Source organism: Cynocephalus volans, chromosome 5 (assembly GCF_027409185.1).
Source record: "Cynocephalus volans isolate mCynVol1 chromosome 5, mCynVol1.pri, whole genome shotgun sequence".
NCBI classification, from domain to species: domain Eukaryota; kingdom Metazoa; phylum Chordata; class Mammalia; order Dermoptera; family Cynocephalidae; genus Cynocephalus; species Cynocephalus volans.
In genome coordinates this window covers 113,211,649-113,235,114 of record NC_084464.1, presented here as the reverse complement: position 1 = coordinate 113,235,114, position 23,466 = coordinate 113,211,649, and the positions used below count along the sequence as shown (strand labels likewise).

Sequence of the window (23,466 nt, the reverse complement as noted above, 5' to 3'; positions counted from 1 at the left end):
GCATTTATTTATATCAATATTTTATTCAAACAAGTTGCTGCAGATTGAATTGTGTCCCCCAAAGTCCAGTACTAGAAACTTAACCCGCACTGTGACAGCGTTAAGAGGATGAGAAATCCTATTATGGTAATTGAAAAGTGGAGCCTTGAAGAGGTGATTAGATTGTAAGGACCACGCCCTAGTAAATGGATTAATAAATTGATGGTTTAATGACAGTCACAGGTGTGGTTCTGAGGGCTTTAAAAGGAGAGTGCGTGAGCTCTCTCTCCACTTCCGCCATCCACCATGTGACACCCTGCTTTGCTGTGAAGAGTCACTACCCACCAACAAGGTTCTCATCAGATATGTTCCCTAGACTTTGGACTTCTCAGCCTCAGAAACTGTAAGCAATAAATACTGTCTCTTTACAAATTACCCAGTTTCAGGTATTTCTGTTATAAGCAACAGAAACAGACTAATACACAAACTTTTTTATATATAAAGCAATGTAAACAGTGAGTAATATTAAATTTAGATTTAATAAAATCTATAAGATCACCCCTACCCCTTAAAGCCCCCCAAATCAAAACTCATTAGTGAAAACCTATGTAGAAGAGCAACCTCCAAAAGGTCTGGGTTTGGCTTTCTTTTTGACAGGACTTCAAACAACAGTATTGATTATTCCCTTTAATTGACCAATAGCTCTGGAGGTATGAGAAAACAGGATATCTCTTCCTCTCTGGTTTCCCTTCACAAAAACTGCACAGAATGTCAAGCATCTACAAAAGCAGCATGACTTAACAAGCTGTAAATTAGTTTTTAAAAACCGTTGTGACTGGCAGAAGTTCCAGTTTTCTGCATAGATAAAAGCAGTGGTTCCCAGCCTTCACTGTGCATTACAATTACCTGGGGTACTTTTTAAACTATCAATATTCAGGCTCCACTCCAGACCAATGAAATTGCTATTTAAATAAAAATGCTGGGCATCGGAGTTTTTAAACATTGCCTGATAATTCTAACAGCAGCCAGGTTTAAAAACCACTGGAGCAAAGGCTTATCACTTGTATAGGGGACAAGAACACATTGTGCAATAAAGCGTTGCCGTTGGGTCCTTTTTCCTCCTGAGGCCCTGCTTCCATATGACTAAGCACATCCTATATCACAGGAAAGAAACACTTTGCACCCCAAGATGAAACAAATGATAGGGTCATCTAACTGGTTCTAACCTAAAAACAATAAGACCTTGAACTTTTCCCATAAACCTGGACACCCCAGCAAAAGCAATTTTATCCCTGGTTTTTGCTGTGCTACATTTGAAGATTTGTCATGACCTTTGTGAATATGGCAATCATATGAGGCAGTTGCTTTTTTTTCAGCCATGAACAGACCAATGCAAACCTTGGCAGTTCTACATTTTGCCCTTTGAATACTTGTGTATTTTATTTGGCAAACCTGTCCTCTTGCTCTCTTTGCAAGTAAACCTTTCCCTTCCTCGATACTTCGGTCTCTGAGTTTTTCTTAAGGCACAAAGAGCACATGCCCTCAGAACTGGATACTCTCCTGCTAGGGGTAGAGTTCTCTGCAGGGTGTAAGCAAAAGGATTGAGAAATGACAACCTGCTCAGCCACGGGTGTTTGCAGCTATAACCAAAGATACAGTTCAACTGTAAATGTGTCCTCTTGGCTGCACTGAACAAATCCCAAGGTTAGAGTCAGACTTCTTTGCTGCAGCCTTCCTAAGCAGGTTTTGTCTATATTAACCTCAATTGCACAATGCTAAGTAATTTTTACAAAATTCTAAATCAAGAATGACCCCAAAGACACATAAAAATACTGGAAATGAACAAACACAAACACATACCAAGGAACCATGAGCTCAGCTACTTTACTTTTCTGAAACTGAGTAAGACCTATTACAATAAGCTTTACTAGCACCTCAGCTAATAGATATGTTGTCCTAGCCAATCTTACTTGAAATAGTAAAACATGAACTCAGTGAAGGCCAAGGACCTCATCTCTCTCATCTTGTTATATTCCAAGTGCCCTGATTACTGAACACGGTAATTGCTCAGTAAGTATTTGTTAAATAAGTGAGATCCAGGGAACTTGGAAAACTTTCTGGTCCACAAAGATTAGGGCTGTAGAATCTCTTACCAAGTGGGAATTCTCTTATAGCTCACTCAAGTAAAAATACTACCCTATAAAACAAAGCTTTTTTTTTCTTGGTAAAAATCAAATAGTCCACTAACTATAATAGGCTCTTCCAAAAAAAAGTTTGCAATTTGATGTGATTTTGTTTTTCCAATTATAATTCAAAAACTGAAAAAGGCCATCAGTCCCAGGGCCTGCCAGTTTACATGCCATCCTGGCATCCATCAGCAGTATTTACCAAGCTAGCACGAGCCTGGTAGAGCAGGTAGTGGAACTTCCCTTTTGGTTACAATGGCTCCCGTACTCACAGCAGTGGGGGTGGGAGTGCAGACGCAGCCACTCTCTGGACAGGAAAAGTGGCATCGCTCCAAGCGAAACCATTCATAGGCTGACCAGCAACTCCTGAGGCTAGGCCCAATAAGGCAATGGCATCTGCCCAAGTCAGAAACAATTCCTCGTGGAATCTGGACTGGAGATATACTGAGGATGGGCCTGGACTGGAGATATAGGGAGGAATGCGGAGTAGTCCCACAGAGGAGCAGAGCTGCAGTGAGAGAGGCAAACAGCAGCCAGCCCATGGTTCCCTGACCACACACCATCCGGTTCCAAGATGGTCAAACACATCTCTGTTTGTAAGTAAAGGCGCACAGGACGAAGGACCATTCATTTAGCTGAAATTGGGATCAAAGCCTAAAAGGACATGATAATGATACGTGGTATGCCAAGGACTGGAGAGGAAGTTCATCAACAGTCTACAGGGCCTACCACACAGCAAGCGCTCAAGCACTTACTCCATGACTGAACGAAAAGTGCAAGCAGAGATAACAAAACTTTGAGGAAGATGTCTGACATAACCTTTCCCTGAGTTCATATACTCAGTACTCAGGTAATACTGAACTTACTGTATAGGCCAAAAAGTCTGCCTACAGCTTGAAGCAATACTTTAAAAAGTGTTTCTTGGCTGGCCAGTTAGCTCACTCAGTAGAGCGTGGTGCTGATAATACCAAGGTCAAAGGTTCAGATCCCCTTACCATACTGGCCAGCCACCAAAAGTAAATGAATAAGTAATAAAAAATGTTTCTCTGTCCTCTTTCTCTAGCTGGTGTTGTCTGGAAAAACTGCATTGCAAAGAAATTTAAGCCAAATAATAAAAACACACCAAAAAATCAAAAATAGAACTACCACATGATCCAGCAATTTCACTTATGGGCACATACCCCAAAAGAATTGAAAACAAGGTCTCAAGGAAATATTTGTATACCCATGTTCACAGCAGCGTTATTCACAACAACCAAATGGTGAAAGCAACCCAAATGTCCATGGACAGATGAATGGATAAACAAAATGTGGTTTATACATACAATGGAATATTACTGAGGCTTAAAAAAGGAAATAAATTCTGACACATGCTACAACATGGATAAACCTTAAAAACATTACAGTAAGGGCCGGCCCATGGCTCACTTGGGAGAGCGTGGTGCTGACAACATCAAGCCAAGGGTTAAGATCCCCTTACCGGTCATCTTTTTAGAAAAAAAAAAAAGGTTCCGGTCAAGATGGCAGAATAGACTGTTCCCAGCATCACTCTCTCCCACAAATCAACCAATTCACAACTATAAAAATGTAACATCAGCCAAGCTGGGGCCGCTGGAGCTCAGGGGAAGAGGAGGAGAGACCTGTGGAGTTCATGAAGGGGGAAAAGCCACAATGAGAGAAAGAAAAAGCTGCTCTGAGCATTTCGGGCTGCAGCTGCTTTAAGGCTCGAGCTGCTGAGCGCATGGAGCAGGAGCTGCCAGAAGCCGCAGCTGTGCCCTTCAGATGGAGTAACTTGGAGGTGACGGGAGAAGAGGGCCTTGGCGGCCCCCAGGACAGCAAGACCACTAATAGGGTTCCCATGGACCCACGCAGGAGCAAGGAGCCAGAACAGCTGGAAAAAGGGAGCCATTCAGAGGCCGGTGAGTCATTGCAAGGGACCAGCACAGGGCCTGTCCCATGGGAAGTGTTTGGAGCACGGGCAGTGGGGGAGACAGGCCCACCAGAACAGTGGGACACAGCAAGGACAGCCGATCTGCCCCCCAATCAGCACAGCACCACTCAGAGGAGACTGGTCAGGAATGCAGAATTGCATGGGATGCAGTTTGAAGAAAAAACTCAGGCCCAGATCAGAGATTCTACACAACCCAGATCCATCGGGTCTCTGGAGAGCCGGAAGTACCTGTAAGGTCAACTATTAAACTTTGAGATGCACAAAAAGCCTTCCCTAGGGAAACAGCAGCAAAGCAGCAATTTATTTATTTATTTATTTATTTATCCTTTTCATAATCATTTATTTTATTATTTTTGTTGCCTTTTTTTAAAAAAGAAAATACACGTGATTTTAAAAAATTTAAATAGTGCAGGATGTACAAAAGTCTTTTTCCCATCCTTGACCTCAGTCATCCTCCCCTGAAGGACAATTGTTATAATTTCCTTGTATATGCAGAAATATTCTATGTACATACAAACATAAATAAGCTTTTCTACACAAATAGTAGAATACCATACCTACTGCTTTGCACCTTGCTGTCTTGTCTTTTTCTCTTAATATATCTTGGAAATCATCCCACAATAGCGTGTGTGATTTTAACCTGGTCTTTCTTCTTAACATATAATAGTACACATTGCATGAATGTACCATAATTTATTATCCAGTATTCTATTGATGATGATTTTTCTGTTTCTCTAGACAATCTTGCAAGCAACAGGCTTGCCCTTCATGTACATGTGTGAGTAATATCTGTAAGGTAAATTCCTAGCAGTGAAATTTTGCTAGGTCAGCAGATTCATTTTAAAATATACATATTTTATATATTTTGGTATTCACTATCAGATTGCCTTCCCAAGGAGTTGTATCAATATAAAACTCTACCCAGTAATATATAAAGGTGTCCATCAAGATAAAAATGATATTTCAATTTTGTTTTAATACAAGTTTTTCTTATAAGGAAGGCTGAATAATCTTTCAAAGCTACTTACAATTTTTTTCTGTGAACTGACTGGATATCATTTTATTTATTTTTTATTTTTATTTTTTAATTTTTTAAAAAAATTTTATTATGTCGATATAAATTGTGGCTGATTATTGTTGCCCATCACCAAAACCTCCCTCCCTCCTTTCCCCCTTCCCCCCCTCCCCCCCAACACTCAAGTACTGGTTCCCACAGGAAGCTCCCCCGTGTTATAAGCAAAGGACAAAAAATTAGTTCCAGCCCAGGCACACCACCAGCACCTTGGGGCCTGCCCGGGAACTGGAGGCTTGGATCCGGGGACTGGACCCCACTCCCACTTCCGGGCAAACTGCGCCAGTGCCTCGGGGCCAGCCCGGGGACCCAAGGCACAAAGAAGGGGATGGACCTCTCTCCCACAACCAGGCACACCAGGCCAGCACCTCAGGGCCCACCCAGGGACCCAGGGCACAGAGAAGGGGACTGGACCACCCTCCCACAACCAGGCACAACATGCCAGCCCCTCGGAGCCCACCCAGGGACCCAGGGCATGAAGAAGGGGATCAGACCTCTCTCCCATAACCAGGCACAACATGCCAGCACCTCAGAGCCTACCCAAGGACCCAGAGAATGGAGAAGGGGACCGGACTTCTCTCCCACAACAAGACACACCAAGCCAGCACCTTGGGTCCCGCCCAGTGACCCAAAGCATGGAGCCAGGAACCAGACCCTCCTCCCACAACCAGGCACATCAGTACCGCACCTCGGGGCCCACCTGGGGACCCAGGACATAGAGAAGGGGACTGGCCGCCCCTCCCACAACCAGGCACATGGCACCAGTGCCTTGGGGCCTGCCCAGGGACCAGAGGCATGGAAAAGGGGACCAAACACACCCCACAACTAGGCATACTGCCAGTGCCAAGGAGCATACCAAAAACAGCTCTTCCACGTGGGTGGCCCACCACAACCACCACAATAACCATGGCTGCCACAAAAGTGGCTAGACACCACAACCACCACGCAGATGGTCTGCCAGCCACTCGATTGCATTCACACAAGAAGAGTCACCAGCAGAGACAAAGAAAACAAGAGGATGTCTCTTTCCATGAAACTCATTTCAGAGTGACAGAAGAAGCATCTGCTCTATGATAATACTGGGGGACCTGATCACATCTCAGCATTGGACAGATCATCTAGGCAACAAATTAACAGAGTAACCATTATTCTTTCAGAAGGAGAGAAGAAATCGAGGGCAATTAGAGGGGGGAGGGGGGAGGGAATGGGGAAAGGGGACAGATTGGACAAGGGGCATAAAGAATAATTACAATTTGTAATAATATATAAGCTAGTAATATTGATTTAATCAACATATCTCAATGTTCAACCCTCAAAATATGTATAATCAATTTTGATTCAATAAATAAAAATTTTTTAAAAATTACAGTAAGTGAAAGAAGCTAGTAACAAAAGAACAAGTAGTGTATGATTCCACTTATATGAGATAGAGTAATCAAATTCATAGACAAAGAAAGTAGGATGGTGATTGCCAGGAGCCGGTGGGTGGGTAGAATGTAGAATTATTGTTTAGTCGGCACAGAATTTCCATTTTGCAAGATGAAAAATGTTCTGTGGATGGATGGCAGTGACGGCTGCACAACAACATAGATGCAATTAGTGCACTAAATTGTACACTTAAGAATGGTTAAAAGGTAAATTTTGTTTTGTACATTTCACCACAATTAAAAATAAAATCGTGTTTTAAAAATGCACCTTATAATCTCAACAAGTTCTTCAGAAGCTGAAAAAGCCCAACCCCTTACGCTACTCATGTTATTTAACAACTTCAAAACACTTCCACAGGCTATTCACTAACCCACAACTAAATGAATCAAAGGCAAGCTGCAATAAATTTAGAGACCAGATAGTACATGCATTCTGCAATTTAAAATCTAAGCCAAATAGAAGACACAAAAACAATATACAAGGATTTAATAAACACAGTGTAAGAACAAATCTTCCCTGAAAAAATTAAAAGAAATAAACAAGACAGAAATAGAAGACAAGACAAAATTAAAATAACCACACCAAAAAAAAAAAAAAAAAAAAATGCTGGAAAATAGGGTTCTTTTTAACTGTGAAAATTTCAATCTGATAAAATTTTAAATCATTAAACATAAAACTATTTATACCTAAATAAAAATCCAACTCAAGTTTAACCTAGTTCAAACGCCAACTGACAACCAAGCTCACCAGCCTCAGTTGCTTCCTATATACAAAAGGGAGGCCCAAATCTTCTCTTGGAGACAGCACCACTGTCTACTGTCATGACCCAGTCAGACCAGGCATTCCTTAAAGGCCATGACAAATTATATTATGGCATGTGATAAGGTATCTATCACAAACTTTCTGACCCCAGACACCTGTTAACTTCTAGTACAATAGGAAATAAATCCTTCTTGGAAACACCTTGCGTGATTGTCTGAGACCTTATTCTTCCCACTAGACCTGCACCCACACAAACTGTGAGATAATAAATGTCTGTTGTTCTAAGCTGCTAAATTTGTGGTAATTTGTTACTCAGCAATAGAAAACTTGGGTACTGGTTACTCGTATATCAGCACATACTTACCTAAGAACTGATCATTAGGATGAATGCTACCTCTTGGAACTGTACTGTCTTTTCCTTCCAATATGGAAATACATGACCAAACTTTAACAATGCCTGTGATCTCATATGGACATTCACATTTTGGTTTATGGAACCCTAGTAAATTATGCAGTATGGATTTCAGAATTTTCTGCCATGTTCTTATCACCATCCTTTTCTCCCTGAGCTGTATCTTCTACCCTCTAAAAGTAGGTGCTGAAGGTAGAAATCCTGTGCTAGCAAGCCTCCCAGCTGCCAAATAACTGCTACTGCCTAAATTCCAATAACCTGAGAAAAAGCAGTAGTGATGGAGCAGAGGTAATTTTCAATTTCTAGCTAAGGGAAAAGTATAGTTAAAAAAAAGAGCAAGAGGCTTTTTACTGTTAATTTCTCCTCCAGCCCTCTCTAAAGTTGTTGGTTGTTAACATGAACCAATATTGTGGCAGGCATATAAGGTGCTATATTTCACTTAAGACAAAACAAAGGCAAATCTATAGAAATTAGATAAGAGAAAGCAGACATACTCCAATCAGGTAGAAATTATATGTTATTCAGCATAAAACTTGGGAGGAAGAAAACGAACTCTGTCATCAATGCTAGTCACTTATCAAAGGACAGCCCACACCAGTTTTATAATCACATAAAGAACTCTTTCTGATCTCTGACTCCTAAGCCACCACGCCACCTTCTAATCTTTACTCTGGATTTCCCAGGTATTTCAAACTCAGGAAGGAGAAGCCCTGGATGGGTGACAGAAGTATTCCAATTACTGGAAAAAACTGTGACTCATTACATTAAACTTGTAGCCTGATTTACATTGCTTACAATATGATTACCATCCAAACCTGGTGAGGATCAAATCTTGGAACAGCAGGACTCAGACCAGTCTCTGTTACTGAGGGAGGCAAAGACCTCAAAAAAAAAAAAAAAAAAAAAGACCCCGTCTAAAGCCCTACTACCAATGTAGCAACTCTGAAACACCTTTTAAAATCAGAACATAGTGTCTCCAAATTCCATTTGAACATAAAAAGAAAATAAGCATTTAAAAATAATTCTTCTTTTAAAAATGTCTATATAGAATAATCTCCATAACTGAATGAATTACTATATTTCACTGAATCTAAGACACTGATTGTAAAATGCAACATTATTGTATGTATGTATATGGAAAAGTCTGTCAAATAAACTTTGTCACAATGTTAAATGATTATTAACTGTAAGACATATCCTGACTTCAGAGATGTTAAAAATGTGGGGGAAAAAAAGGTTATGTCTTAGAACTAAAAAATGTGTCCTTCAGATAATTATTCAAATAAAGTATTAAACATCAAGTATATTAAATTGACATGTATTCACAATCAGTAGTCCATTCTTAAAGCTATTTATCATCTTTGTTTCATTTCTCACTTGAAATGAAGAATGAGCTGGCACTTAACATTAATTTCTAGCAGATGTCTTGCACAAACTTCAAAACGTATGGATTCCCAATTTGGAAATCATCTGACTTGCATTTCTAGAATCAGAGATGATCAGAAGATGAGATAAATGAGGCCTACATTAAGTGACTGTGCACAGAGAGTGAAGGCAGACCAAACTTTGAGGCCAGGTCGCTTGGGCCCTGTCCTATGTTCTCTTCACAGATAACAGAAATCAATTAAGTCAGTAGCATTTTTTGGTTCAACCCTACAGATAAGATAAAACAATTAGTAAAACTTATCTGTCATTTCCAATGCTCTTTCATGAAACTACTCTTCAACTTCCCTGGCAAAATTCTGATGTCTGATACTTTGTTCAGCAAATCAATTCAACTCCTACATGGTTTCATTCTATTAGAACAGTACCCAACTTCTCAAAAACAAATGCCTTCTTTGCATGCTCTGAGGAGTAAAGGCCACAAAATATTACCTGATCAGCCACATGCCAAACACTAGCCTCATAACAAGATCTTACTATCTGAGACCATTTGGTTATTTATGGAAGAGTCTTGGAATTACAGAACATTTCAAAACTTTTTAGCATTTGCTGTATAATCGGACCTAAAATTTTGATCCCCAAAGCATGCTGAAAATCTGGTAATGCTCTGCTCTTACTGGACTCTTCAGAAGTGATTATTTAAGGAAGTCAGTAAGTGATCCATCTTTTCTAAGTGTTAGTCCCTTTTGTCCTGGTTTCTGGCAAGGTGGTTCACAAGTGAGTTGCCAGTGTTGGCTGCAGAGGATTCAAACACCAATGCACTTGAGAGGAATTGGTTAGAGACTTCAGCTGCTGTGGGCTCCATCAAAACATTTCTAGATGTCTCTGTTATAGAATGCCTCATTGTATCATTCATTTCAATCACTTCAAAATCCATTTCATTCCATTTTTCTGCATCCTCCTCTTCGTTCTCATCCTCATAGTCATTCAGCCCAGAGCTAGAAAGCAAAGCTTTCTGGTCCTCAGTCTTTCTCTTTCCTTTTCGCTGGCGATCAAGAGGTGCGGTGGCTAATTTATACAGCACAGGAAATAAAATCGCAGTGGCTATTGATGACCCCAAAGAGGTATACAGGACTACAGGCAAATCAGGGTGTTTTCCTTGAAGAATTCCAATCATGGCAGGAATAGCCATTTCTCCCAGGGCAGCACCAACTACAAAAAATGCTGCAGATTTCCCATGGATGGTTGTGTACTGCTCAATCCAAGAAACTCCACTGGGAAACGTGGTTGCCATTGAGGCCCCATACACTGAAGTTGCTGCCCAGAGACAAATTCGGTTCTTGTCAAAGAGCACCAGAAATAAAGATGACACCAGGCTGCCAATGTTGCTCAACACAATCATGGTTCCAGGCTGCAAACATGTAGCAAAAAAGATTGCCAGGCCTCTGCAGGCTGCAAAAGTCCCCCAGAAGATGGAGTTCAACCCAGCCGCTTCACTTTCTTTCATACCAGCATGGGTGGTTGCAAATGAGAAAATGTAAGAGCCATATGTTACCTCAGCTCCAACATAAAAAAAGAAGAACAGAAAAAGGAGACAGAGAAGGGCATTGTGATATTTAGCTCTTCGGGACATCTGAACAGATAGTTTTGCTTTTTCCTGCCTTGAGCTTCTCTTTAAAAACAAAATAAAAAGAAAGATAGAAACTATCAAAATGTAAGTACCAATAACAGCATAAGCCCACAGTAAATTCAAATCGTCAGGTGCTCCAAATAGACATTCTGAGTCAGCTTCAGATGATCGGTTGCAGAGAGGACGGTGAAAGTCAGACTCTGTGTGGTTTTCAGCAGGCACTGTTGTGCCCAATGCCAATTTAGCCAGCAGTGGCGCCAAAAAGGCACCCAAGGCAAAACTGAAGTGTAAGGCCTGCATATGTGGGGCTCCTTCGTCCCCCCAAAGAGCCAAGATAAGGACATTACCACCTATCAAAGAAAGATGGGGAAAATGATTTAAGTTGAACATAGTACCTTCGTGAAAATAAAAAAACAGTTCATTACTATCAGAAAGGTGATGACTCAGCACAAGCATCATAACATTCTAAGTCATCTAATGTTGCAACTAAGTCAATTCTGTGATTAAGGAACTCTAACCCACTACCATCAGAGAACTCCAAACATTATATCATCACATACTCACAAATGGAATTCTACAAGCTAGTAAACCACCACTACCTCCTAGAGCCAGGCACAGTAGCAAAAAGCTTTTCATAATACAGTTCTAACACCAGACTGAGGGAAAAATAATTATACATTTATTTATTTATAAATACTTAAAATATACATATTAAAAGGGAAAATTTTATCATCAGATAGTGGTCATATTATCAAAGCTTTCTGTACTTGCAACTGATAGCCACTTGATGAAAATTATTTATTTATGTATACATGATATGCAACACACATGCTCAAGAACCTGAATAATCATGTTCTGGTGTGTCCATTACAGGAAAAAAGGACACCTTTCAGCATCTGCACTTCTAAACACCGACAAGGTGAAAGGCAAGAAGCATTATGTCTCAGGGCCGAGCCCACGGCGCACTCGGTAGAGTGCTGCGCTGGGAGCGCGGCGACGCTCCCCCCGCGGGTTCGGATCCTATATAGGAATGACCGGTGCACTCACTGGCTAAGTGCCAGTCACGAAAAAACGACAAAAAAAAAAAAAAAAAAAAAAAGAAGAAGAAGCATTATGTCTCAGGCTATCTTTTTTTCTTCAACAGATATTTTCAAATATGTGTATATGATAATTCCACCCTGTAATTTCACAACCAAACTAAGCCTAAGTATAAAATATTTCCCTGACCTATCAAATAACAGTGGAGCAAGGAATGGGATACAGAGCTGGTTTTAGTGGTAAACAAATGTCATATATATTATTTAGTAATTTTAAAAGGCATGATGATACTTGGAGAGGATCTACCACAGGAGGGCAGGAACTTCTAAGAGAGAAAAAAACAGAAAAGAAAGAGAAAGAAAATACTGTAGTAAACAGTATGAGTTTCTCTTTGCTCCAAAGTCAGGGTATATTTTAAATTGGTTGGCTGCTTCTATGCTTTCTCAGCACAATAAAGGTTCCAAAGTTGGTTTAACCTATTAAACCATCAATTTCTCCCATACTATAATGATAAATTTCTATCCCAAAATAAAAGCCCACTCACCTGCACTGTAATTACCCACATGGCCACACGGCGGGGGTGGGAGGTGCTCCCTGTTTGGATACTGTAAATCAGCAATCTCTCATAAAAGAAAATTTACTTCCTAGATGGATGCTTAAAAACAGGCCCCCTACTTGGCAAGAAGAGTAGTTGCTAGAAGAGTGGTTCTGACTAGGTGACACATGACCTATTCAGTAGGTCCATGTCATTTTAAGGGGATGGCAAGTGACAATTTAATATCATCTGTTCTTCTTTTTCTAATAGAAAGTCCTTACTCACAGAGATGACACTGAAGGGCTCACTAACCTGTATCCAGAAAGCCAAGTGAAACACCAAAGACAGACATCATGGCAATCAGCAATACTGCTGTCTTGCAAAAAGGAACAAGATAAAGACCAGCTGTGGTAGCCAACAGTGATATCCCTGGGAACAAAGGTAAAAAAAAGTCAGCTTATAAAAAACAATATTTATGGAGAGTCATGGATCAAGTGAACATTAAAAATTTCCAAAAATGCAAAATAAGATCAACTTAAAATTGGTTATTTCATTCAAATCTTTTACAATCTTTATGGACTATAAAATATAAATTACTATAAAATACATTTCTACCACTACTAACAATCAAACTGTAAATTATACCACAAGACAAAGTTTTATAGCAAAAGAGATAGGCCAAAAATTATTTATTTAAAGTTTCACATTTGAAACAAGTCAGGCACAGAAAGAGAAATACCACATGTTCTCACTTATTGGTGGGAGCTAAAAATTAATATATAAATTCACACACACACACACACACACACACACAAACCGGGGGGGGGGGGGAGAAGATATAACAACCACAATTATTTGAAGTTCATACGACAAGCAAACAGAAAGGACATTGTTGGGGGGGGGGAGGGAGAAGGGAGGGAGGTTTTGGTGATGGGGAGCAATAATCAGCCACAATGTATATCGACAAAATAAAAAAATATATATATGTAAAAAATAAATAAATAAATAAATAAATGTTTCACATTTAAGAACCTAAAGGGATTTTTAGTTTGAGGTAAAAAAAAATTTTAAAAGGCAAAAACAAAATGCAATTACTATGGCAGTTTGGAGTAAAAATTTACTAAATAAATAAGTTTGGGGAATAGGGAAGGAAATACAGTGACTATATTCTTTCAACGCACTTTGGAAATAAGAATTATTTATTAATTCATCAACAATAATAAATTTTTCACCTTACCTTCAAAGGAGTTTTATCATATTAATCTAAATTTCTTTAAACATTTCGATTTATTCAAAAAAAAGAGTATGTTTAAAGCTTTGCCATCCATTTCCAGGGTAAGGCAGAACAGTCTGGGGTTGTCACTGACATGGGGCAGCAGAGACAAAAATGCAGACTATCTGTTCACCCACCATCTCCTACCCCCTTTTCATTTCCAGTCCAGGGTCTAGCCTGGGTAGGTTCAAGGAACTCACCTTATCTATGGTGGCCTCAGGAGATCTGCCCTAAGCCCTGATAAGCAGAGCTTTTGGGACAACCAGTTTGTGACCCAGGAGTGGTGCCTAAATTACAGGGAAGATCAGGAAGGCTAAGGATTGCTAATCATCTGTAGTGGACTGAATTATGTCTCCCAAAATTCATTGAACCTTGAATTCTGTTCCCCAAGTTTCATATATTGGAAACTTAACCCCCACTGTGACTGTTAAGAGGGTGGGAAATCCTATTATGGCAATTGAAAGGTGGAGCCTTGAAGACGTGATTGGATTGTAGGACTGTGCAGGAGTAAATGGCTTAAAAATAGTGGCCAGGGGCATGGTTCTGAGAACTTTAAAAGAAGAGGAGAGTCTGTCTTTCCCTCTCTCTGCTTCCACCATCTTGCAATGTGAGACCTGAGTCACTGTCACCACTACCAGATGGACTCTGGACTGCCCAGCCTCAGGAACCATAAGCAATAAAAATGTTTTTCTTTATAAATCACCCAGTTTCAGGTATTTTGTTATAAACAACAAAAACGGACTAATACATCATCCTAGGGGTAATCTAAGTTTCCAGAGTGGCCCAGAATAGATTCCCTATAACTGCCAAGATAAGAGTAGACACCAAGGAAACCCAACTTCCACCAAGGGCTCCTAAGTGCTACCCATTTCGGCTGTCAAACATTCTGTGTGAAATATTTTTCATATTTAAAGAAAATTGTAAATTCATTAACAGTCACAAAGAAGCTAAAATTAGTGTTTACTTACCCAAAAGTAAAAAATGATTCATAAAGTCAAAAAGAACTCCACCAATCACAGAACCTGTCAAATACCCAATGGCACGGCCCACAAAAATTAGAGAAAGACTACTGATATTTCGGTTCACATTTGTTGCCAAATCTTGAAACGTGGGTCCCAGTATAGCAACACTCATTCCCTAAAATTTAAAAAGACAAAGGTTTTACTTACGATCATTAAAATAATGTCTATCTATGTGGTAACTTTTTCCACTATTAAAAAAGTGGGGGTGGAGAGATTACGGTGGAATGTAAGGTATTACTTTAAGTTCCACAATCAGGAAAAATTCACAACGACAATACTACTATTACTAGAGCTACAGATTCCTGTGGTTTTTCTAATTTTGACAACTCTCAATTTCTAAAAAATGCTTTAATTCTTCTGGTTTTTTGTTGTAATTTTGTTTCCTTTTTAACAATTCCTAAAAGAGTATTGTGTATTAATGGTTAATAAAATATAAAATTAAAACTATTCTTGAGAGGCAGGCGCCAAGGGCAGCCCTACTACTGCCCAGCAGAAGGCAGGAGCACACATGGAGTCCTAGGCAAGAACCACAGGGAGTGCCCCCCACCTGGCAGAAGGCAGGATCACACCAAAAATACTACTTCCACATGGTTGGCACACCACAGCCACAGCTGCCACGAAAGTGGCTCACCACCATAGTAGCAGCCTCAGCCACCACGTAGGCAGCCTCCAGCAACTCAACTTCATTGACACAAGGCCAGTCACCAGTGGAGACCAAAAGAGGAACTCCCTCTCCTCAAAGCCCACTCCAGAGTAACAGAAGGAGCAATAATACCTCTATCAGATGACCAGACATCAATGGAGAAATACCAGAAATCCAAAAATTCAAGAAAACATGACACCACCAAAAAAAATACAGTAATTCTCAAATTCCAGATCCTATATATCAAGAAGCCCTTGAAGTGACTGAAAAGGAATTCTGAGCAACAATCTTACGGAAACTCAGTGAGATATGAGAAGACTCAGTTAGACAACATAATGAAACAAACAAACAAAAATCCAGGTTATGAAAGAGGAAATTTACAAGGAGATTAATATCTTTAAAAAGAATGTAGCAGAACTTATGGAACTGAAAGATTCATTCAATGAAATAAAAAACACAACTGAGAGCTTAAGCAGCAGGCTAAAACAAGCAGATGAAAGAATTTCTGATCTTGAAGAAAGTCTTTTCAAAATAAGCCACGCATACAAAAAAAAGGAAAAATTAATTTTAAAAAATGAAGAAAATCTAAGAGAGCCAGCAGACAACCTTAAGTGCACAAACATTCAAATCATGGGTGTTCCAGAAGGGAAGGAGAAAGGAAAAGGCATTGAAAAACTATTCAACAAAGTAATAACAGAAAACTTCCCATGAATAGACACGGACCTTCAGATCTAGGAGGCTCAATGATCCCCAAACAGATTCAATCAAAAAAGATCCTCTGAAACACAGTACAGTCAAAATGGCAAATCTCAAAGACAAAGAGAGAATCCTAAAAGCAGCAAGAGAAAAGCGTCAAATCACCTATAAGGGTGAAGAAGTCTGCTGTTAGTCCCCTATCAGACTTCTCAACAGAAACTCTACAGGACAGAACAAAATGGGATGAAATATTCAAAATACTTAAAGAAAAAAACTGCCAGGCAAGAATACTATACCCAGCAAGGTTATCCTTTAGAAATAAAGGAGAAATGGCATACTCCCAACAAAAACTGCAGGAGTTTGCCACCACATGACCAGCCCTGCAAGAAATCCTCAAGGGAGTCCTGCATCTGGAATCTGAAAAACGATAACCACAATAACAAATACACAAGAAAGAGCAAAATCAACTGGTAGAACAAAAATGCACACGAGAAAGAAACTAAATCTTAACACCTCAAAAAACCAACAAACATCAAATACAAATAATAAAAGAGGGAAAAAGGAACAAAGTAAATTTAAAACATCCAAATTAAAATTGATAAAATATCAGGTTTAAGACAATACCTTTCAGTAACAACCCTAAATGTAAAAGGTTAAACTCCCCACTCAAAAGACACATACCAACTGATCGGATTAAAAAGTTAGACCCAAGTATATGTTGTCTTAAAGAAACTCACCTCACCTGTAAAGACACAGAGAGACTAATAGTGAAGGAAAAAGATATACAATGCAAATGGAAACCAAAAATGAGCAGGAGTAGCTGTTCCTATACCAGATAAAGTAGACTTTAAACCAGAAACCATAAAAAGAGATAAAGAAGGCCACTATATAATGACAAAGGGATCTATCCAGTAAGAAGACATAATAATCACAAGCATATTAAAATTAATCATAAGCATAATAATCATAAGCACACAACACTGGAGCACCCAGATATGTAAAGCAAACACTATTTAGCCTAAGGAAAAAGTAAGACCCCAATAAGGTAAAGTGGGGGACCTGAACACACACTCTCTCAGCACTGGACAGACTATCTAGGCAACAAGTCAACAGAGAAACAAAGGATTTAAACTATACATCACACCAATTGGACCTGGCAGATATCTATAGAACATTTCATCCAACAACTACAGAATATACATTCCCCACATCAGGACATGGAACATTTTCCAGGATAGACCACAGGTTAGGTCACAAATCAACTCTCAACAAATTTTTAAAAACTGACATCATTTCAAGTATCTTTTCAGACCAAAACAGATTAAAACTAGAAATCAGTAACAAGCAAAACTCAGGAAACTATACAAATACATGGAAATTAAGCAACATGCTCCTGAAAGACCTATGGGTCAAAGAAAAAATTAAAAAGGAAATCAAAGAACTTCTTAAAACTAATGAAAATAAGGACACATCATACCAAAACGTGTGGGATATTGCAAAAGCAGTATAAAAGGAAAGTTTATTGCAGTAAACACTTAAAAGAATAGAAAGATTTCAAATAAACAACCTAACACTACAACTCAAAGAACTAGAAAAACAAGAACAATCCAATCCCAAAATTAGTAGACAGAAATAATTATGAACCAAATGAAATAGAGACAAAAAAAAAAAAATACAAAAGATCAATGAAACAAAAAGTTGGTTTTCAGAGAAGATAAACAAAATAGACAAGCCATTAGCTAGGCTAACTTAAAAAAGAAGAGAGAAGTCCCAAAAACCAAAAATCAGAAATGAAAAGGGAGACATTATAACTGCTACCACAGAAATACAAAGAGTCATTACAGACTATTATAAACAATTGTACTCCAACAAATATGAAAATCTGGAGGAAACAGTTAAGTTTCTGGACACATATAAACTACCAAGACTGAACCAAGAAGAAACAGAAAACCCGAACAGACCATTAACAAGCAACAAGATTGAAGCAGTAATCAGCAGTCTTCCAACAAAGAAAAGTCCTGGAATGGATGACTTTAATGATGAATTCTACCAGACCCTTAAAGAGGAGTTAATACCAATTCTCTTCAAACTACTCCAATAAATTGAAACACAGGCCATTCTCCCAAACTCATTCTATGAGGCCAGCATCACCCTGCTATCAAAACCAGACAAAGATAGAACAAAAAAAAAAAAATCTATAGGCCAATATCTTTGATGAACATAGATGCAAAAATCCTCAACAAAATATCAGCAATCAGAATACAGCAGCACATTCAAAAAAATTATACACCATGATCAAGTATGATTCATCCCAGGGACGCAAGGACAGTTCAACACATACAAGTCAATAAATGTGATACACCACAACAACATAATCAAGGACAAAAACAATATAATTATCTCAATAGACACAGAAAAAACATTCGACAAGCTTTCAACATCACTTCATGATAAAGACTCTCAGCAAATTAGGTATAAAAGGAAAGTATCTCAACACAATAAAAGCCATATATGACAAACCACCACCAATATCACCCTGAATGAAGGAAAGCTGAAAGCTTTTCCCTTAAGAATGGGAACAAGATTAAGGATACCCACTCTCACCACTCCTACTTAATGTAGTATTGGAAGTACTAGCCAGAGCAATCAGGCAAGAGAAAGAAATAAAAGGCATCAAGATTGGAAAAGACAAACACAAATTGTCCCCATTTGCAGATGACATGACCTTATATATAAAAAATATATATAGAAAAACCTAAAGACTATAAAAAACACTTAGAGCTGATAAACAATTTCATAAAGTTGCAGGACACAAAATCAACACACAAAAATCAGTAGCTTTTTTATACTCCAATAATGAACTAGCAGAAAGAGAAATCAAGAAAACACGTCCATTTATAAGTCACAAAAAAAAAAAAAAAAAAATGCCTAGGAATCAGTTTAACCAAGGAAGTGAAAGATCTCTACAATAAGAACTACAAATCACTGCTAAAAGAAATTAAAGAGGACACAAGAAGATGTAAAGACATTCCATGTTCTTGGATTAGAAGAATTAACATTGTGAAGAGGTCCATACTACCCAAAGCAATCTACACAGATTTAATGCAATCCCCATCAATATATCAATGACATTCTTCACAGAAATAGAAGAAACAATCCTAACATTCATATGGAACACCAAAAGACCCTGAATGGACAAAGCAATCCTCAGCAAAAAAAATAAAGCCAGAGTCATTACCCTACCTGACTCCAAATTATACTGCAAAGCTATAGTAACCAAACAGCATGGTACTGGCATAAAAACAGACACTCAGACCAATGGAACAAAACAGAGAACCCAGATATCAACCCACATATTTCGTACTTACAGTCAAGTGATATTTGACAAGGGCAACAGGAGCATATGTTGGGGAAAGGACAGACTCTTCAATAAGTGGTATGGGGAAAACTGGACATCCATATGTATAAGGAAACTAGACCTGTACCTCTCACCATATGCCAAAATCAACTCAAGATGGATTAAAGACTTATATTTAAGACCCAAAACTATAAAACTACTAAAAGAAAACATAGGGGAAACACTACAGGAAGTAGGACCAGGCAAAGACTTTATGAACAAGACCTCCAAATCACAGGCAACAAAAGAAAAGATAAACAAATGGGATTATATCAAACTAAAAAGCTTCTGCACAGCAAAAGAAACAGTTAACAGAGTGAAAAGACAATTTACAGAAATGGAGAAAATATTCACAAACTATGCACCCAACAAACAATAAACATGTGGAATATACGAGGCACACAAACAACTTAACAGTAAAAAAACTAGTAATCTCATTAAAAAATGGGCAAAGGAGCTGAATATGCATTTCTCAAGGGAACATATACAAATGGCCAACAGACACATGAAAAATGCTCAATATCACGAAGTATCAGGGAAATGCAAATCAAAACCACATTGAGATGTCATTTCACACCAATTAGACTGGCCAGTATCAAAAAGCCAGAGAATAAGAGATGCTGGCAAGGATGTGGAGAAGGGGAACCCTGTACACTGGTGATGGGACTGTATATTAGAACAGCCATTGTGGAAAACAGTATGGAGGTTCCTTAAACAACTACAGATGGAACCACCATACAACCCAGCAATCCCACTGCTGGGTATATACCCAAAAGAATGGAAATCATCATGTCGAAGGGATACATGCACTCCCACGTTTATCGCAGCTCTATTTACAATAGCTAAGAGTTGGAACCAACCTAAATGTCCACTGCTGGATGACTGGATAAGAAAAATGTGGTATATAAACACAATGAAATACTACTCTGCCATAAAAAGGAGTGGAATTCTGCCATTTGCAGCAACATGGATGAACTTAAGAAAAAATTATGTTAAGTGAAATAACCCAGGTACAAAAAAAGAAATACCACATGTCCTCACTCATAAGTGGGAACTGAAAAAAAAGAAAGAAAGAAAGAAAGAAAAATACAACAATCACAATAATTCCTTCATCTTTCAAAAGGAGAGAATGGAACTGAGGCCACCAGAGGTGAGAAAGGGCAAACGGAAGAGGGGTTAGGTAGAAATTGGTAAAGGCAAAAAATGTTTACATTATGTAATGATAAAACTTTTTAAAAATATTAATAGATCAAAAAAATTTTTAAGCTATTCTTGAAACCTTAGACTATTTTGAAATACACAACATGCACAAAATAAGAATTTAGTTGTTAAAATTTAAATAATCAAAAACATTAAAATATTCCCTTTTTTTACATTATTACAATAGCTAAACTTCTGGATGCACATTGGGTCCTTCCTCTGAACTATATATATAAAACATGCAGGAGATAAAATACCATTTCTAAACCTACATTTATCTTCAAAGAAAACCCCACGTCATCAGGCGTAGTCTGGCTGTAAAGCTTTCTTAGAAAACATTACATACACATGTACAGAATGACTTGAACAATAAAACTTTTCTCAAAGACAATGTAGTGTTAACAAGAACTAAGAGTTACAATTGGCTTTCAGATGAAATCCATTGAACACTTTAAGAAAAAATGTTTCTAATCGGTCTACATTTCAAGAATAATTGATTCTAATTGCATTGTTCTGCTCTCTAAACACATGGGTGTACCCAGCTCTAATCAAATTATTTTAGTTTTTGTTTGTCAGGGTGGCTAGCTGGTATGGGGAACCGAACCCGTGACCTTGGGGTTATAAGGCTGTGTTCTAATCAATAATCAAATTAGTTCATGCCTTCAAAGGACTTGCTATGGGACCTGGCGCAGAGTGGGGAGCTCGCCAAGCATCTGCAGTGACTTCTTTCTTCACACCCTCACCCCCCAAATCAAAATAATCTAAGAATCAATTGCAGCTCAGGGTCTCTGAGAGGCTAAGTGACCGACAGTGTCTCGCCTCAGAGGACTCACTCTACGAACTACCCAGGATCACAGGGAGGCTTCCGCAAATAGTGAATGGGGGGGGGGGCAACCTAGGGATTTGGCAAAAGGCGCTTCTATCCTTGCAGTTTGCTGAAGAAAAACATTTAAGGATCTGAAGGTTTGTTTTAAATAGGATTGTGCTCACAGTAAGACCCATATTCCCGGCTCTATCAATTAACCAACTGTATGATCCGGTTAAGGACACTTTTCTCTCTGGACCTTTCCCCCTATCTGCAAAATTAAAAGGATGGCTGAATTTGGTCAGACCACCAGGAAAAGGAAATCCCAGAAAAGCAGCTTTTCTGTGTGATAATTTAGAGGTTGAATAGGTGAGTAGGGAGCAGAGTGGCCAAAGACCTGGGCAACCCCTTTTGTATCTCCCCAACCCCAGAGGAGACAGGGAGGTAAGCTGGAATTGGAAAACATACTGGGAAAATCCATTTCGCATTTCACAATAACCCTCTAAGAATAGAATTGTGCCCATTTTCCAGAAGACAAAATTGAGGCCTGGACATATTCGGTAACGTGCCCAAGGTCACAGCCTGCAAGTGGCGGAGGCAACTCGAACTCGGAACACCAAGTTGTCTGCAGTACGCATGCTCACGCCCCGGCTCTCACCAGCCCCAGGAAGGCGGCAAACGCCATCACGGTGGTGAACCAACGCAGCACGCTCGCGGCCCGGCCGCCCCTCTGGGACCCCGCCGCCGCCGCCGCCGGCTCATTCTCCGCCGGGGCCTCGGCCTGGAGAAGCCGCTGCCCGGCAGCCGGGGCCCCAGCCCCTTGGAACTCCAGTTCCAACTCCAGCTCGACGACTCCCGCAAAGCGGTCTCGCTGCCGCCGGGCTTCTCAGCGGAGCCTCTGGAGCTCCGAGCCGAACCCCGGCCCCGCTTCTCCAGGCCCGGCTGTCCCTCCTGGCGCCACCTCCCCAGGGACCTAGTCAGGGCCGGAAAGTCGAACTCCTGACCGCGCCGGGTGTTGTTAACAGCGAAATGTTCACCCTCCAGCCCCGCGGCGCCTGCGCGGGTCACGTGGCGGAAATGTGGCTTCTTGCCAACCGGGACCGTGCCTCAAGCCGGAAGTTGATGTGGTTGCTAAGAGACCGGACGTCGCTCTCCAGCCTCAGCCTCACACTTAGCTGAGCCTACAGAGGCCAGCGGACGGGCGCCCCGTGGCGGAGCGAGATGAAGCTGCAGCCTGAGACTAGTCAAATCCTAAGGTAAGATGCTGCCAAACCGTTTTGAGGAAATACGAGCCAGGAATTGCAAGGCAGGGCCTCGTGCCTTTTCCCCGGGTCTCCTGAGGCGCGGAGGGAGCCCGAAGGTCTGGCCCTCAGACAGCTTTTTAAAATCCCTGCTCTTGCTCCCTCGAGCTCTGTCGTTCATCTTTCACTCCACAAATATTTGTTCTTTGTATCTTTTCACGTGTATTATCTCAGTCCTTAACAACACTCTAAAATCCATGTTATCCCCGTTTTGCAGATAGGAGGATGAAGTCATAGAGAATAAGTAACTCCCAAAGTCAGTCAGCGAATCTGCGGCCGTACATAAACAGTGTAACAGTAGCTTGAGAACGAAATTCTGGATCCAAAGCTGCAGCTTCAAGCACACTCCAGCCCCAGTTCCTGCAGATGATTCCATCATCGCTTCCAGGAGAAGGCCTTACCTTCTTTATCCGATTCCAGCTTTCTGTTTCCCTTTGCTCTTTCACCAAGCCGACCACAGCCTCAAAATGTTATGTACATTTTAAAATTATCTCTCTGAAATGTTATTTTCCTCCTGATTACTCTATCTTGCATCCACTGAGGCTGCCAGACTACAAATACAAACGTTAGTCTCATTATTCCTTGCAACTCATCTCTCCGGTCCTATCCATTTGGTCATTAAGTCTTTCCCAGTTTACCTCAGAAATGTCTCTTAAATCTGATTCCAGCTCTCCATTCCCACTATCTTAGTTCTTGCCATCCTCATTTCTTGCTTAGACTATGACAAGACCTTTTAAATTGATTCCCAAAGCT

The 23,466-nt window shown here is 39.9% G+C and overlaps 1 protein-coding gene across 1 annotated transcript; it reads right to left on the bottom strand.

Moving 5' to 3' along the window:
* Positions 1–5,327: 5,327 nt before the first annotated feature.
* Positions 5,328–22,278, bottom strand: MFSD4B (major facilitator superfamily domain containing 4B). The gene is given in 5 exon segments (XM_063097832.1): positions 5,328–9,938; positions 9,940–11,153; positions 12,689–12,805; positions 14,618–14,786; positions 22,071–22,278. Coding segments are annotated over 5 exon segments (1,563 nt in total). The 5' UTR covers positions 22,098–22,278; the 3' UTR covers positions 5,328–9,902.
* Between the last annotated feature and the right edge of the window lie 1,188 nt (positions 22,279–23,466).